General features: G+C 49.8%; 2 protein-coding genes across 10 annotated transcripts in view; both read right to left on the reverse strand.

Moving 5' to 3' along the window:
- Window positions 1-74: 74 nt before the first annotated feature.
- On the reverse strand, window positions 75-14,542 carry LOC130538832 (E3 ubiquitin-protein ligase MARCHF6-like). Of its 3 annotated transcripts, none has more exons than XM_057056763.1 (26): window positions 14,286-14,542; window positions 13,582-13,678; window positions 13,362-13,435; window positions 13,082-13,225; window positions 12,932-13,004; window positions 12,123-12,303; window positions 9,543-9,738; window positions 9,341-9,399; window positions 9,172-9,204; window positions 8,937-8,988; window positions 8,775-8,833; window positions 8,622-8,702; window positions 8,447-8,515; window positions 8,256-8,330; window positions 7,545-7,679; window positions 7,348-7,467; window positions 6,965-7,065; window positions 6,746-6,883; window positions 6,483-6,678; window positions 4,702-4,771; window positions 4,444-4,625; window positions 4,226-4,360; window positions 3,967-4,056; window positions 3,747-3,879; window positions 1,975-2,110; window positions 75-1,042 (listed from the first exon to the last, which is right to left on the reverse strand). In XM_057056763.1, exons 1-26 carry the CDS (start codon window positions 14,302-14,304, stop codon window positions 958-960), a joined length of 2,733 nt encoding a protein of 910 aa, XP_056912743.1. In that variant the 5' UTR covers window positions 14,305-14,542; the 3' UTR covers window positions 75-957. The 3 variants fall into 3 exon arrangements, with proteins under 3 accessions (XP_056912743.1, XP_056912742.1, XP_056912744.1); XM_057056762.1 differs by having other exon boundaries at window positions 9,341-9,402; window positions 14,286-14,541; XM_057056764.1 differs by lacking the exons at window positions 75-1,042; window positions 1,975-2,110 and adding an exon at window positions 2,189-2,281 and having other exon boundaries at window positions 9,341-9,402.
- A 768-nt stretch (window positions 14,543-15,310) lies between these two features.
- LOC130538816 (supervillin-like) overlaps window positions 15,311-18,472 on the reverse strand; it is a 29,850-nt gene continuing 26,688 nt past the window's right edge. For 6 of the 7 annotated variants that reach the window (XM_057056735.1, XM_057056734.1, XM_057056731.1 and 3 more), the window contains 3 exons: window positions 17,697-17,818; window positions 17,433-17,588; window positions 15,311-16,938 (listed from right to left, as the gene is read on the reverse strand). In XM_057056735.1, coding sequence (XP_056912715.1) covers window positions 16,852-16,938; window positions 17,433-17,588; window positions 17,697-17,818 — 365 coding nt within the window. In that variant the 3' untranslated portion in view covers window positions 15,311-16,851. Of the gene's footprint in view, window positions 16,939-17,275; window positions 17,298-17,432; window positions 17,589-17,696; window positions 17,819-18,472 lie in introns of all 7 variants that reach the window. The other variant, XM_057056732.1, reaches the window with a different exon arrangement.

The raw sequence follows: 18,472 nt of genomic DNA on the forward strand, positions 1-18,472 counted from the left end.
CGGTCAAGGTCACGTGTTGGACCCCCCCCCCCACACACACACACACACACACTCAGTCAGAGAAGCAGCCTGAGGAGACTTTCATTCTTTATTTTGTGTGAAATGACTTGAACCAACACTGAGCTACATTTTACAGTACGCTGCCTTTATGGACGTACAAAAATAGAAATATTTGCTTTGAAAAACTGAACGACCAACATCTGACGTCAAACTGGGGTAGAGAAGACGACAAAGATCCCTAAACGTCATGATGCTGGATGGATGCGAGTAGCACAGCACAAAAGCAGTTAAATAGAGGACGTTAGTGGGCTCATCTCACACATTGGACGGAAGAGATTCAGTCTCAGCTCCAACTGGTCCAACGTGCACAGAAATCGGAGCGTCCGTACGCACGTACGGAGCGTCTATACGCGCGTACGGAGCGTCTATACGCGCGTACGGAGCGTCTATACGCACTGACGTGATGGCTTGTTTTGGAGGCTTTTTCCCGTCTGCAGAGCAGCACGAGGAGCACGAGGAGCAGGAGGAGCACGAGGAGCAGGAGGAGCACGAGGAGCAGGAGGAGCACGAGGAGCACGAGGAGCTGTGCCGCCTCACATCTCTTCCTTTATTCCAAACGGCAACACTGCACGACGCAGATGGAAGTTCTGTGCTTTGATTTTTCTTGTTTCCTACATTGAATTCCAAAAAATAAAAAGCAACATTGTGTAGCAGCTAAATTCCAAAATAAAAACATCAATAAAAACAACTAAAACGGTCAGAGAAGCAACGACTGGTTCTGTAGAGCATCGAAGATGGAAGCACGATGAGGTCAAAGCTGAAGCCAAACTAAGGAGACACGGATTCAGGTGATGGACCTGCCGGCTGTTCAGAACTGAACCCATGTGCAGCAGGCAGCTGGCTGCAGCCCCCCGGGGGGGGGGGGGGGGTGTCTATCGGCCAACGGGAGCAGCAGGTCTACGGGGGCGAGCTGAAGGGAGAGGCGGACCTCTTCCTGCCTGCTGCACGCTCGTAGTTCACCAGTCGCTGTCCAACCAAATACCTGCAGGTGACAGAGGAGACGCTCACACACTCAGAGGAGACGCTCACACACCCAGAGGAGACGCTCACACACTCAGAGGAGACGCTCACACACTCAGAGGAGACGCTCACACACCCAGAGGAGACGCTCACACACCCAGAGGAGACGCTCACACTCAGAGGAGACGCTCACACACCCAGAGGAGACGCTCACACACCCAGAGGAGACGCTCACACACCCAGAGGAGACGCTCACACACTCAGAGGAGACGCTCACACACCCAGAGGAGACGCTCACACACCCAGAGGAGACGCTCACACACTCAGAGGAGACGCTCACACTCAGAGGAGACGCTCACACACCCAGAGGAGACGCTCACACACCCAGAGGAGACGCTCACACACTCAGAGGAGACGCTCACACACTCAGAGGAGACGCTCACACACCCAGAGGAGACGCTCACACACCCAGAGGAGACGCTCACACACTCAGAGGAGACGCTCACACACCCAGAGGAGACGCTCACACACCCAGAGGAGACGCTCACACACTCAGAGGAGACGCTCACACACCCAGAGGAGACGCTCACACACACTCAGAGGAGACGCTCACACACCCAGAGGAGACGCTCACACACCCAGAGGAGACGCTCACACACCCAGAGGAGACGCTCACACACCCAGAGGAGACGCTCACACACCCAGAGGAGACGCTCACACACTCAGAGGAGACGCTCACACACCCAGAGGAGACGCTCACACCCAGAGGAGACGCTCACACACCCAGAGGAGACGCTCACACACTCAGAGGAGACGCTCACACACTCAGAGGAAACAGCATCGACATCCCAGCAGCACCTTCTGTGCAGAGCTGTGTGTTCATGCTGCAGGGCTGTCTGACGTGCGTGTGTGTTGTGGCTGCGTGCACGTTGCTGAGGCGTGTGCGTGACTGACTTGTCATTTTTAATGTGTTGGTAGAGGCGTCTGAACTGTCGTATCTGGAAGGAAAGGAGCACCAAGAGCACCAGCACCATCAGCAGGAAGGGGTAGATCCTCCTCTCCACCAGCATCTGCGTCTCCGGCTGCACACCTGGAGAAGAGGGACAGAACAGACAGCATGTCTGTTGCTGCAGGGCCCAGCTGTTGCAGGCTGTTGCAGGCTGTTACGGGCTGTTACAGGCTGTTGCAGCTCTGCTGGAGGACTGACTGTTGCCCCACAGTGGTTGGAGGGCGATACTGCATCAACCTTTTCAACAGAACTCTGAATAACGTCACAACAAACAGGACAGTCGGTCATGACCAGTAGGTCATTACCAGCAGGTCATTACCAGTAGGTCATTACCAGCAGGTCATTACCAGCAGGTCATTACCAGTAGGTCATTACCAGCAGGTCATTACCAGCAGGTCATTACCAGTCGGTCATCATCAGCAGGTCATCACCAGCAGGTCATTACCAGTAGGTCATTACCAGTCGGTCATGACCAGTAGGTCATTACCAGCAGGTCATTACCAGTAGGTCATTACCAGCAGGTCATTACCAGCAGGTCATTACCAGCAGGTCATTACCAGCAGGTCATTACCAGCAGGTCATTACCAGCAGGTCATTACCAGCAGGTCATTACCAGCAGGTCATTACCAGTCAGTCAACACCAGTCGGTCATCATCAGCAGGTCATCACCAGCAGGTCATTACCAGTTGGTCATCACCAGTAGGTCATTACCAGTCGGTCATCACCAGTAGGTCATTACCAGCAGGTCATCACCAGCAGGTCATTACCAGTCGGTCATCACCAGTAGGTCATTACCAGTAGGTCATTACCAGCAGGTCATTACCAGTCGGTCATCACCAGTAGGTCATTACCAGTCGGTCATCACCAGTAGGTCATTACCAGCAGGTCATCACCAGCAGGTCATTACCAGTTGGTCATCACCAGTAGGTCATTACCAGTAGGTCATCACCAGCAGGTCATTACCAGTTGGTCATCACCAGTAGGTCATTACCAGCAGGTCATCACCAGCAGGTCATTACCAGTTGGTCATCACCAGTAGGTCATTACCAGTCGGTCATCACCAGTAGGTCATTACCAGCAGGTCATCACCAGCAGGTCATTACCAGTTGGTCATCACCAGTAGGTCATGACCAGTAGGTCATTACCAGCAGGTCATTACCAGTAGGTCATTACCAGCAGGTCATTACCAGCAGGTCATTACGCAGGTCATAGCAGGTCATTACCAGTCAGTCAACACCAGTCGGTCATCATCAGCAGGTCATCACCAGCAGGTCATTACCAGTTGGTCATCACCAGTAGGTCATTACCAGTCGGTCATCACCAGTAGGTCATTACCAGCAGGTCATCACCAGCAGGTCATTACCAGTTGGTCATCACCAGTAGGTCATTACCAGTCGGTCATCATCAGCAGGTCATTACCAGTAGGTCATTACCAGTAGGTCATTACCAGCAGGTCATTACCAGTAGGTCATTACCAGTCGGTCATCACCAGTAGGTCATTACCAGCAGGTCATTACCAGTAGGTCATTACCAGTAGGTCATTACCAGTAGGTCATCACCAGTCGGTCATCATCAGCAGGTCATAACCAGTCGGTCATCACCAGTAGGTCATTACTAGTGTCCTTCACTATCACGACCAATCACTGTCCAGATAAAAATGGGGGTGCAACTAAAGTTGAGCCTTCTCTGAGTTGTTGACTCTTTGACAAAGACTCACCCAAGAGTGGCGCGATGCCCCTGGAGATGGTGTAGGGAACACTGAGGGCCAGCAGCAGGATGCAGATCACCGGAGCAGCCAGGCTTTGCACGATGAAATGCAAGTCAATGTTGCGGATGCCGTTAGCATAAACCTGCAGACGGCGTGCAGACGTGTCAGTTCACGCCGGATCGGCTCCTCGTGTTGGGAAATGTTCTCTGGAAAGGAAGAGAGCTCCCACCTGCTCGATGACGGTTTTGAGCCACCACTGAGGCCCCATCAACGTGATGGCAGCAATGATTTTAGCATGAAGCACACCCAGGGCCCAGTCCTGTCACACACACACACGCGCACACACACACACACACGCACACACACACACACAGAGCTCTCATACAAACACCTTTTCTCTGACATTATAGCCAGTTTTACACATGTCCAGGATCTGTAATGGCAGACCTGATTGTAGGTATGTTTTCTATTTTAACCCTAACTCCTACCTGCCAGGGGTAAAAGAGTGGCGTCTGGTCTAACGGGACCCTGAGCGGAGCGACGATTACCAGTTCAAACAGCAGACCCAGCAGCAGAGGAACCAGCCCAGCCAACATCACAGCCACCACAATGGTCTTCAGAAGCTGTTGGCATCCACAACACAACAGGAATTCATTGTTGTTCTTTACAACAGCATCAGCGGGGAGCCAAGAGATCTCAACACTACCATGAGTGTCCACTCGTGGACCTTGATCATGATGACGGACCGTCCCTGTGGCATCCAGGACAGCAACATGGTGGCGCCTCGGATGCACAGCCAGCACAGATACAGCCCACTGGCTGCAGTGTACAGCTCATGGACCAGGGTGCTGCCCATCCAGAAGGACATCAGCCAGCGGCCTGCACACACTGGTCAGAGAAGCCACAGGCATGAAGAAGACGGCAAGTAGAACCAAGAAAAGGCCTCTGCGCTGAGACAACATACCTGGCAGTGTGAGGCAGATCAGGCTGGCCAGTAAAAGAGTCGCACACATGAAGACCACCAGCAGGAGGATCTGAAGAGGCAGAGACACTCAGGTCAGGAACCTTCAACTGCTTCACATCCACAATCATTCCGAGCAACAAAAACATATTATGCTTGATGTTCTTGCACCTTCCAATCATTTCTGAAGTGTCAAACACACACACACACACACACACACACACACACACACCACACACACACACACACACACACACACACACACACACACACACACACTTTAGTCAGTTATGGATCAGATGAACATGTGCAGACATGCTTGGCTGTCAGATGTTCTCACTTTAAGGGTTCTGTTGAATAAAAAGCTGGTTCAGTTCCCAGGAACAGGAATAACTTAAGATAACTTATAAATAACTTATAAAGCCTGCAGCAGTGATTCTATTCACCACACACCTGAGATTCTATTCACCACACCCTGAGATTCTATTCACCACACACCTGAGATTCTATTCACCACACACCTGAGATTCTATTCACCACACACCTGAGATTCTATTCACCACACACCTGAGATTCTATTCACCACACACCTGAGACTATATTCACCACACACCTGAGATTCTATTCACCACACACCTGAGATTCTATTCACCACACACCTGAGATTCTATTCACCACACACCTGAGACGATATTCACCACACACCTGAGATTCTATTCACCACACACCTGAGACTATATTCACCACACACCTGAGACTATATTCACCACACACCTGAGACGATATTCACCACACACCTGAGACTATATTCACCACACACCTGAGACTATATTCACCACACACCTGAGATTCTATTCACCACACACCTGAGACTATATTCACCACACCCTGAGACGATATTCACCACACACCTGAGATTCTATTCACCACACACCTGAGACGATATTCACCACACACCTGAGACTATATTCACCACACACCTGAGATTCTATTCACCACACACCTGAGACGATATTCACCACACACCTGAGACTATATTCACCACACACCTGAGATTCTATTCACCACACACCTGAGACTATATTCACCACACACCTGAGACGATATTCACCACACACCTGAGACGATATTCACCACACACCTGAGACGATATTCACCACACACCTGAGACTATATTCACCACACACCTGAGATTCTATTCACCACACACCTGAGATTCTATTCACCACACCCTGAGATTCTATTCACCACACACCTGAGACTATATTCACCACACACCTGAGATTCTATTCACCACACACCTGAGACGATATTCACCACACACCTGAGACGATATTCACCACACACCTGAGACGATATTCACCACACACCTGAGACTATATTCACCACACACCTGAGACTATATTCACCACACACCTGAGACGATATTCACCACACACCTGAGACTATATTCACCACACACCTGAGATTCTATTCACCACACACCTGAGACTATATTCACCACACACCTGAGACTATATTCACCACACACCTGAGATTCTATTCACCACACACCTGAGATTCTATTCACCACACCCTGAGATTCTATTCACCACACACCTGAGACGATATTCACCACACACACCTGAGACTATATTCACCACACACCTGAGACTATATTCACCACACACCTGAGACTATATTCACCACACACCTGAGACTATATTCACCACACACCTGAGACTATATTCACCACACACCTGAGACTATATTCACCACACCCTGAGACGATATTCACCACACACCTTCAGGGGGAAGTTGGCTGGCCGGTGGTAGGACCGGAAACCCACAGGGCCGCCCTGCTGTAAAATGGCCTGATGGGCAGCATGGAGCCCGTCCCCAAAACCGGGGAACCTGTTGTTGTGATGGCGACCAGCAAGGTTGTTGTTGATTTGGTTGTCCTCATCCTCGTGGTCTCCCAGGAGATAGGAGTGAAGGTCACTGTTGGGGAGCAGGAGTTAGGAGAGCAGTACTGACGGTGCCACCCATTCTGAGGGCTCCAGCCTACAGGACGTATCCAGCAGTGAAGGTCCAGGCGTGCACCAGCTTCTTCAGCCACTGGCGTGTGTGACCCTGCTCCAGCAGAGCCGGCAGAACCACCTGAAGCAGCAGCAGCTCCACCGACAGCTCACTGACGGGGGCGTCGCTGCAGAGCACAACATGGAACGCGGTTCAGATCTGTTCAGGATTATTCTGGGATGTGATCAGACAGTGGTGATGTGCTCACCTATAAAGCATGACGTTGTATGGAAGGAAGGTTGGGAAGAGCAGTTTGATGATTCTAATAGGAAGCCACAGCATCAGCAGAACTATGGAGCCAAACACCACCTGGAAGAGGCAGAAAAGGACACAGCTGCAGTGGACATCGTAGACGGGACCATTACCCAGCATGCATCTGTCACCATCCTCTTCTGTGAATTCCTAATCACCAGACATCCCAACGTCTACTGCACCTCCAACAGCTCTGCTATTAGAGCCGAGTCCAGAGGGGACTGAGCATTCATAGCAGCAGCAGATCTGAGCGGACATCTTCACACACGCAACGTTGGCTCCAAAGATTAGAAGGTGGTGATAATGGAGAGAACCAGAAGAAGAGGAGAGACGACTGACCACAGAGAGAATGAACCTCCGCAGGTGTCTGTAAATGGGAAGGTGAATCATCTCCTGGACTGGGTTAAAGTCTGGATCATTCAGGTTCCTCAGAAACCACAGGACACCAGGTCTGAGTACCTAGAACACACAAAAACTATTCTGTCAACCTTTTTTAATGCCATGAGCCACAAGGGTCTAAAAGGCAGCTACGTTACCTCTCGCAGAAGCAGAATGAATGAGGCAAAGTAAAAGACGTAGACCATGCCCACCAGCCAGTGGAGGAACATGGTAGTACCAGGAGCAGAGTCAAAGCTCTGCTCCCTGTCCTTCAGAGTGGCATCAAACATCTCCTACAAGCAGGAAACACACATCTCACGGTGTGTCACCATACAGACGCAGAGCTGGCAGGAAGGGGACTACCGTACTGGCCCGAATATAAGACGCTGTTTTTTGTGTTGAAATAAGACTGAAAAAGTGGGGGTCGTCTTACATTCGCGGTCTAGACATTATACCCATTCACAACGCTAGATGGCGCCAGATATATTTAAAGCGAATGCTGAACATAACGTCCCAGGCCAAAGCGAACCCCTCTCATGAAGAAGAAAAATAAAAATAGCGGTAGCACGAAGAAGAAAAATAAAAAATAGCGGTAAGACAGAAAAGAGAAGAAAATAAGAGAAGAGATAACAGAAAATAGAGAAATGTAGCGACAATCTGGAGAAAAGTGGGTCGAAGATATAATCATTTGTTTCAGATGTACTGTCATTATTTTCTGTATAAAAATGAAATTTGGTGTTCAAAAAGTCTTTTCAAACTTGAGTCTTGAAAAAGAGGGGGTCGTCTTATCATCAGGGTCGTCTTATATTCGGGCCAATACGGTATTTGAAATGAGGGGCAGTATTGTCACCACAGTTATCTGAGCTGACCAGTGAGCAAATGTCCAGCCACCAGCCACAAATGAGTGGAAACAGTCCTATCTCCATGACGACCAAAAGAGAGACCTGCAAAATAAACACAGAGAACAAGAAGGTTTCTCGGGCTGTTGCTGTGTGAAAAATGTTCATCGTAAAACATCAAAGTGTTGAGGAAGCCCTTCCGACACCCAGCATTAATTTACCTTGACAACAACGTAGCAGACACCCAGGAGGCGCCCGGAGCGCTGAAACCTCACTAACGAAGCCAAAGCCTGCAGAGCGTAAGTTAAGAACCAACAACAAAGTGCTGTCAAGAGTTTAACGAGGGTGCTGAGGATTGGCCTTCAGCCTGACACACAGCAGGGTGGCGATGGATACGTGGCAGGCGATGAGAGCCCCTGCCAGGAGGATGTACCCCAGGATGGTGGTGATGAGGCCATCAAAGTGGGAGGCTTTCATCTGCAAACAGACACAACACGATGACCATGTGACAAACACAGAGCTTCTGAAATGAAGCAGCTCTGCACTCACGTAGTCTTCAAGGCCCAGTCCAACCACGGAGAAATGGCCAACGTGGTACGGACAGAAAGCTGAAGAGCACAGCAGATCAGAGGATAAGCTTTCAAAGGTCGTTCCTGCTCAACACAACAGAATCCTGAGAGATTCTTTGGGTTTACGACACTTCTGACTCACCAAAGACCAAGATGAAGAGTGTGTTCAGAGACACCACCCAGAACACGTGCTCCTAGGAGACACAGATGGATCTCTGAGACCTCCAACTACATCGTTTCTGCTCTACAGACCTTGTTAAACTTGTTAAATGTCAGAGGAGCTTTTCAACCAAATGTGAGGGAGTTTTCTGGAGTTAGCTGTGGCGAGACGAGACGGTCTGACACGCCTCTTCCTCACGTGAGCCGTCTGCACTTACCAAGAACACCAAAGAGCCGTCCAGGCCCAACATCTGGGACAAAGACAAAGAGCAATGTCAAATATATTCCTCAAGGATGTAAAGACAGAAGGGAATGGTCACGCATGTCTGTGTCCCAGCTGTCCATGCAGAGCAGACAGAGGACACGGGGGAATAAAAAGGGACCCACCCTCTCCCAGGTCAGCTCCTCGGCTGCACGGTCCCACTCAAGAGCGTTCCAGTTCAAGTCTTCTACAAAGCACAAATAAGAACTGAACAAAAGCACCCAGTCCACCAAAGTTCTTCAGTCATTTGAGACAAACATATGATTTATTTCAGAAACTCCTGACAAGATCATCTATAATCATGGACCTCCACCTTCTCACACTCACCCTGCCCTCCATTATTTGCATCCTGTAGCCTGACATCTTCCTCTTCCTCCTCTTCATCATCAAGTTCGGCTTCATCTCGGTGGTCTTCAGCCTCCTGTGGATCTGCAGGGTCCAGGTTGTCGGGGGGGTCGGCGAGAGGCGCCCCGGCTGCAGCCTCGTCTGCAGCAGCAGCCTGACCGATGTTCTCAGCTGGGACCTGAAGATCAGCCAAGCTAATTTACACGTGCAGGTAAACATGGAGAGTGCAGGTAAACATGGAGAGTCCATGTAAACATGGAGAGTTCATGTAAACATGTAGAGTGCATGTAAACATGGAGAGTGCAGGTAAACATGGAGAGTCCATGTAAACATGGAGAGTGCATGTAAACATGGAGAGTGCAGGTAAACATGGAGAGTCCATGTAAACATGGAGAGTGCATGTAAACATGGAGAGTGCAGGTAAACATGGAGAGTGCATGTAAACATGGAGAGTGCATGTAAACATGGAGAGTTCATGTAAACATGGAGAGTGCATGTAAACATGGAGAGTGCATGTAAACATGGAGAGTTCATGTAAACATGTAGAGTGCATGTAAACATGGAGAGTGCATGTAAACATGGAGAGTTCATGTAAACATGGAGAGTGCATGTAAACATGGAGAGTGCATGTAAACATGGAGAGTGCAGGTAAACATGGAGAGTCCATGTAAACATGGAGAGTGCAGGTAAACATGGAGAGTCCATGTAAACATGGAGAGTGCAGGTAAACATGGAGAGTGCAGGTAAACATGGAGAGTCCATGTAAACATGGAGAGTGCATGTAAACATGTAGAGTGCATGTAAACATGTAGAGTTCATGTAAACATGGAGAGTGCATGTAAACATGGAGAGTTCATGTAAACATGGAGAGTGCATGTAAACATGGAGAGTGCATGTAAACATGGAGAGTTCATGTAAACATGTAGAGTGCATGTAAACATGGAGAGTTCATGTAAACATGGAGAGTGCAGGTAAACATGGAGAGTGCATGTAAACATGGAGAGTTCATGTAAACATGGAGAGTGCATGTAAACATGGAGAGTTCATGTAAACATGTAGAGTGCATGTAAACATGGAGAGTTCATGTAAACATGGAGAGTGCATGTAAACATGGAGAGTTCATGTAAACATGGAGAGTGCATGTAAACATGGAGAGTTCATGTAAACATGTAGAGTGCATGTAAACATGGAGAGTTCATGTAAACATGGAGAGTGCATGTAAACATGGAGAGTGCATGTAAACATGGAGAGTTCATGTAAACATGTAGAGTGCATGTAAACATGGAGAGTTCATGTAAACATGGAGAGTGCATGTAAACATGGAGAGTGCATGTAAACATGGAGAGTGCATGTAAACATGGAGAGTTCATGTAAACATGTAGAGTGCATGTAAACATGGAGAGTGCATGTAAACATGGAGAGTGCATGTAAACATGGAGAGTTCATGTAAACATGTAGAGTGCATGTAAACATGTAGAGTTCATGTAAACATGGAGAGTGCATGTAAACATGGAGAGTGCATGTAAACATGGAGAGTTCATGTAAACATGTAGAGTTCATGTAAACATGGAGAGTGCATGTAAACATGGAGAGTGCATGTAAACATGGAGAGTTCATGTAAACATGTAGAGTGCATGTAAACATGGAGAGTTCATGTAAACATGGAGAGTGCATGTAAACATGGAGAGTGCATGTAAACATGGAGAGTGCATGTAAACATGGAGAGTTCATGTAAACATGTAGAGTGCATGTAAACATGGAGAGTGCATGTAAACATGTAGAGTGCATGTAAACATGTAGAGTGCATGTAAACATGGAGAGTTCATGTAAACATGGAGAGTTCATGTAAACATGGAGAGTGCATGTAAACATGTAGAGTGCATGTAAACATGGAGAGTTCATGTAAACATGGAGAGTGCATGTAAACATGTAGAGTGCATGTAAACATGGAGAGTTCATGTAAACATGGAGAGTGCATGTAAACATGTAGAGTGCATGTAAACATGGAGAGTTCATGTAAACATGGAGAGTTCATGTAAACATGGAGAGTTCATGTAAACATGTAGAGTGCATGTAAACATGGAGAGTTCATGTAAACATGGAGAGTTCATGTAAACATGTAGAGTTCATGTAAACATGGAGAGTGCATGTAAACATGTAGAGTGCATGTAAACATGGAGAGTTCATGTAAACATGTAGAGTGCATGTAAACATGGAGAGTTCATGTAAACATGGAGAGTGCATGTAAACAGAGAGTCTGTAGAGTCTGTGTAAACATCTTATCACTGATCCATCCATCATCCATCATCCACCCATCCACCATCCATCCATCCATCATCCATCCATCCATCCATCATCCACCATCCATCCATCCATCCATCATCCATCCATCCATCCATCATCCATCCATCATTCATCCATCCATCCATCCATGTCTTGGTAGTTTTCAGAGTGATCTAAATTGGATCATCTCAGTCAGATTATATTAATCTGGTTCCTGTTTATTTGTCAACAGGGTCAAACATGCTGGAAATGAATGGAAACCAGATCAGTGGTTCTCACCTGGTTGGGGGGGGCGGGGCCGTTGGGCTGGCCAGGAACCAGAGGAGGTTGGTGGTGCTCCAGCCACTGAGGAGCCCCACCATGGACGATCTGCTCTCGGAGCCACACCAGGCTGATGAAGGCGCACAGAGTGCAGGCCACCACAAAGCAGCCCTGGAGACAATCTGCAAGGAGGTTCTGTCTGCAAGGAGAGTCCACATCAACCATGGTTCTTGGCTGCATCTCACATCTCAGCCCTGCTCCTCATCCTCACGAGCCTCCTCACTGCTCCGCCTCTTCTCTACCTGCCGTCTGCTTCTACGCAGTCATGCTGCATCACTTCCTGTCTTTGCTTCACCTACTTCATGGTCCTTCTGCTGCCAAGTTACCTGGAAGTGTACTTGCCCCGCCCATTTTATCAGGTATGCATCAGACGTGACTTGTGTGGACTTGGGACAGCTCAGAATCCCACAGTTCACCCCACCTGGGCCAGGAAGTGTGTGTGGAAATCAAGGAGGAAGTGCAGAAGTTCACAGGACACAGAACTTGCTCCACTTCCTGGTGTCCCCACTGAGAGGGAGCTGCACCAGGGCTCAGGACAGGTGAGCTGAGACCCACAGTAGCAGCAGGGGGTCAGGTGTTGGGTCTGGAGCAGCTGTGTGTGTTTCAGGTGCAGGGACACCACCTCCCAGCCACTTTCACACCCACAACCCTCCAGTTGAACCCTCACGGATGTTTGACCTGCTGTCATGGTCCTCCAGCTGATATCTGACCTGTCCTCTAACCTCGTGTGTGCAACACAAACACACGGGGACAGCGAGCACACTTACGTGGACAGCATGTCCAAGGGCAGCGTCAGGAGGGAGCTCACGGAGCCCGTAAAGAGACACTTGTAGATACGACCTGTTGGAGCAGAGCAACGCGTTCAGCGTCATTATCTCTACAGATAAACTGGTTTAGAAGCTTTCCCGGGAACGTACACGCCGTCAGAGGCACCACGCCGAGCCAGGCAAAGGCCACCAGCGTGTAATGGAACCAGTATCGGATGGCGGTGCCGACACTGGCGACCAGCCCGGCGAAGATGTCCTGAACCGGCAGGCGAGACGGCATGTCCGGCGAGTAGACTGCAGGGACAGACAGAACCAGGGGGGGTGAACCAGGGGGGGTGAACCAGGGCGGGTGAACCAGGGGGGGTGAACCAGGGGGGGTGAAGCAGAGGTGGGACCGGCGCCATCCTACGGGGAACGGTGCGGCACTCACTTGGCGTGAAGGCGAACCGGTGCTGACACAGCTCGCAGTACTCCTTCCTGCTGTGTTTCAGCCACTGCAGCAAACTGGGGATCAACCAAAAGGAGGCGGAGTTACAGGCTTGCCACCGCCGCTCTGATGGACCCCACCGTCCACAGGGGCCCTGCTCACGTCCTCGTTAGTAATTACACGATAATAAAGGCACCAAACGAGAGGCGGCGCCTGAACGTACCATTCCTGGTGGATGAACTTGATGCTGCCGGTGCAGACGCAGGGGTGGTACAGCGGTCTGTCCTGGGTCCCCTCGGAGCGACACACCCGACAGATATCTGCACAGAGGGGGCCCGTAAAGCTTCAGAACCAGAACCTGGTGGAACCGAATGCTGATGAAGTGGTCAGGGCTTCTCCAGAGATCAAACTGTAATCTCTGGATTATCTGGCTGCTCTGACTAAACCACTATCATTAACCTGGAGTGTACACAAGACACTGAGACTGTAATAACACTGTAATAACGTAAGAAATGTGCGATTTAGGAACTGAACATCTACTGTTTAGGCTACAACACTGCTTTTATTCTTTCATCTATACACTGGTTAAAAACCATGTAATAATGAGCTTGCGTTATTACACGATGTAATAACGACGAGTCTTAATACGAGGCTCTCCCAGCTGTGTTATATGCTACCGAAATGTTGTTTTTGTACATCACACAAAACAAACACAAACAAAACAATAGTTCGGTTCCACCAGCTAACGGGATGCTAACGCTAGCTAGCCTAGCCGCCAGCTAACCCCGCCGCTCCGAGGCTTCGCGTCCGTCGGTGGCTCGGAGTCCTGAGGGTGGTTCCGAGCGCTCCAAACGCCACCGGGCGCTGGAGGTCCGGCGCACATTTCAGATTATTACCACTTAATAACACTCCCTTAATAACGCTCACCTTCTTCCGCGGTGTCCATCTTGGACTGGCTGATGAAGCAGCGGCACCGTCGTCGCCCTTTCAGGAACAGCTGCCCACATGCAACATTTCGAGGCAAAGTTTAGTCCAAGCTGCAGTCAGAATGAAGCGGCCGTGCGTGTCGGCCGTGCGTGTCGGCCGTGCGTGTCGGCCGTGCGTGTCGGCCGTGCGTGTCGGCCGTGCGTGTCGGCCGTGCGTGGCTCTTTTTTCTTCGCTTGATGGCCAGCGATGCAGCCGAGAGCAACACGTGGTAACGCGGCTGGCCGCCACTAGGTGGCGCTGCTGGTGGTTTCTCTCGTCCACAGGGAGCACCAACCCTGTCTTGGAGCTGCGCATCAAGCAGCATTTTAATACATTTTTATTATTATTATAATTTTGGAGTAAATACCCCCCCCTCCACACACACACACACACACACACACACACACACACACACACACACACACACACACCCTGGAGGCAGATATGGTAAATCTAAAGCGTTTACAAAGGGGCCTCCTGACCTTCATTCACACTCAAGCCTGGTTCACACTCGCTGTCCGGGCCTGTGTGTTGGTGCCGTTTGTTGTGTTGTGTTCCTGGTTCTGTCACTAGGGGGCGTGGTGGATCCACCTGGGGACCTTTCGCTGGTGCCCGTCACACCTGCAGCTGGTCACCAATCAGCACCCTTCAAAAGCCTCCAGCTCACCAGCGTCTGGTCGCTTCTTCGCTTGGTGGTGAACGTGGGTCGATGGTATCTCCTCGTGTTCTGTCCCGTCGTAGCTTCCCCCGTTGTTCTCACCTCTCTCCCTGGGTCACCAGGCGCCCCTCATTCGGAGGAACAAGCTGCACTCTGCGCACCTTTTCACCACCTGAGTTCTTTAAGATCTTAATCTTAATTAAAAGCTCTTGTTGGGCTGCCTCAAACCGCAACACTCGGATCTGTTTAGAACTTTGACATCTGCTGCATCACACAGCACATCGGACCTTTGCACTCCTGTCTATTGTAGAAGTTATCGTGGACTCTGTTAGTTGCACTTTTTATTAGTTTTTCATCCCTGATTTTTCCCTGTAGAGAAGCAAACAATCAGCAAACAATCAGCAAACAATCAGCAAACAATCAGCAAACCATCAGTAAACAATCAGTAATCATTGACTCCTTTGAGTGATTCAGTCAAAAGCAGTCACACAACGAGCTCCAAGGCCATGAATACAAGCAGGAACCTTCAGTAATACTCTAATTTCACCTTTATTTACACGGGCAGGTCAAACACATGTACAAAATAATAATACAAACCCTTTGTACAACACTGAGGTCCTCAGAGACGCTCCGGAGCATCTGAAGCACCGCTGAGCTAAACTGTCCACCCAGATTCTGGTTTCACCCTGGGAACAAACATTAGCAGCAGCTCTCCTCCCCAAAACATCTTCTCCCTGTTTGTAGGTGGACAACCTGGTTCGTCCCGCTCCAACATTTAACATCTGACATCTGACCCTAGACCCTGACCCGAGACCCTGACCCGAGACCCTGACCCTAGACCCTGTGACAGTTTCTGGTTCTTGGCAGAGAAACCGGGTCCAGGTTGAACTCAAATCAACTCAAATCAGGAGCCCTCTTATCTACAGGTGCTTTATCAACAGTGTCCACACCAGTTCTCAGTCATCCTTCACCTTTGACCTTTCCTGCCACACGGCTTGGGGTAACCACCTCATCTTGGGCTGATCTCTGTTCCACCTTCTCTAGCACCCCCCCCCCCCCCACATCATCTCCCATCGTATACATCATGTGTGCTGTATGTTATAACATACATAACAGATGTTATGACATATATAATCTTGGCCCAATGCAGCTTGGACAGCTTGCAGTTCCCGCAGTGAGCCCCCCCCCCCCCGTCTGAAGATTGCTCGGTGCGTACGTGTCTGGGATCGATGGTGTCTGGTGGTCTTGCCTCCACCCAGGGACTCAAGGACCCCCTGTGATGATATCAATAAATATGCTCATAGTTTTACTCCTTTAAGACGTAATTTGGGCCTCTTTACATTATCCTCCTATATAAATCAGATACTTTCTTCTCCCTCACTGGACTTTAGGTCACGTTCAGGAGAACTAACCTGCAGCAACGGTTCTGGGTGGACGACACGAGCGGCTGCTGCTGAATCCACCACGAGTGTGTGAAGTTGAGCGTTGCTGTGTTAATTCATGTGTCACAAAGAGGATCCATCAAAAGACTCGATGTTGCGTATAGAAACTGTACATCAAGATCAAGGCACTGTGCACGTCAACACGCCTCATCTACACACAGCAGCTGCGTCCAGCGTTTACACAAATATCACACACACACACACACACACACACACACACACACACACACACACACACAGTGACTCAATCAAAAGTGTAAGCTAGCACAGGAGGAGTCCCAGGGTCCAGGACTTCCGGGATGGGGGCCAGTCACCAGAACACAGCAACATTCCCAGTGGTTCTCCTTGAGGGAGGAAGCAGGAGCGGTTGTCCTCAACGAGAGCCACAAACGTCCCGTCTCCGTCTCCTCGCTCGGCCGAGCCCTCTTCAGAACAGCCCCTTGGTTTTCTTTATGTTCACTTGTTTCCACCCTGGCAAACTTTCATATTCCTCCTTCGTCATGTCCAAAGCTTTCTGGAGGAAAGAGGAGAAATCACAGCTCAGAGGCAGAATCCGTCCGTCCGTCCCAAACAGGGAGGACACTGAAGCTCCGAGCCCCAAGCCGAGTGAGCCTGACGAGTGTCACCCGTCTTTATGAGGGTCGGGTGAACAGACAGGAAGTGAGCTTGGAAGTTTGGAGCGGTGCGTTCATGCCCCCCCCCCCCCCGGAGCCAGCGTGGTCGCTGCCCGCACAAACGAATAATGGTGATCAGAAAACCTTCACCAGCACCGTGTTTGTTAGTGAAACAGGAGTGACGCTCAAAGAAAGTGATCAAGAGGAGAGAATCGGCAAACTGGTGGGAATTCTTACCTGGATCCACCTACAAGTTTGTCTGCTAGTGAGAATTTGATGGAGACGGGAAATATGAAGAGAGTGTGATGATGACGATGAGGCCGACCATTTTAGGGATTATTCATCTCAAAGCAGTAATCTGATGTTGGTTTGTGATAAAGATCTACGGGCACACCTGAAAATCCTGGTCAGACAGGTAAAGCTCCAGCCGGAGAGGGTCCACGCCCTCCGGCAGCGGCCGGGCCAGCAGCTGAGCCAGAGGGAAGGTGTCCTGACAGAGGCGTGCTAACACGTCCTCCACCAGGATGATCTGGCTGCAGACCTCTGCTTCCTGCAGACACAGCAGATGTTATTGGGAAGGTTGAAGCTCGGAATCTCCTGTGTTAAAGTTGTTGTAAAAACACTGATGATGCCGATGTTGTGCTGGTGTAGTAACGACCCTCTCCGTGATCTCAGCCACGTCTTCTCTGTGCTCCCAGCTTGGAAACATGTTTGTGAAGGTGAGGGGCTCCAGACCGGCGTGAATCAGATACGACTTCTGCACCTTCTCCTCGTCCTTCTCTGTAGGAGGAAACCAGCCGTAGGAAAACAATGATGGAAACATTACTGCTCCAAGGAGCTGTGAAGAAGTTCCACAACTGGTCTTTCACTGGTGCTAAAGAAGCAAACGTGTCTGAAGAGTGCTGCTCCAAAGCTCCTGTTCAGAGAACAGAAGTTATGGCCACTTATGAACAGAACAATCCAGGAACCACCGGTCTGAAGGGACAAACTCATGTAACCAAAGAAGGCAGAACGAAGGTTTTCCATCTCTAACATTCCTAAAAGGGACATTTCTTAATTATTTCTTAATTGATTTAGCAGGTCAGCAGCTGTGGAGCTGCTTCATTTATCTGTTCTCCCCCAGACTCAACCACTGATCAGTCCACCCAAACGTTCCAGCACCTTCAGCAGGAATGAGCGCTGCCCCCTGCTGCACGTGCACAACGTCACATCAAGCTGCAGACATGGAACCTTCACCTTTATCAGAGGCCCCGCTCCCCCCCCCCCACCCAGATTTGGTGTGCCTGTTGCGTCACTGCAACACGACCGACAATCACTGACGTCGTCAAAATGGAGACACAAGAGGGACACTGGTGTCATGGGTGGACACCGAGGACAGGGTGGAGCGAGGAGCACCCTGGTCTCGTGCACACGCGTCTGAACCGCTTCCTCCAT

Source organism: Takifugu flavidus, chromosome 15, assembly GCF_003711565.1.
Source record: "Takifugu flavidus isolate HTHZ2018 chromosome 15, ASM371156v2, whole genome shotgun sequence".
Lineage (NCBI taxonomy): Eukaryota > Metazoa > Chordata > Actinopteri > Tetraodontiformes > Tetraodontidae > Takifugu > Takifugu flavidus.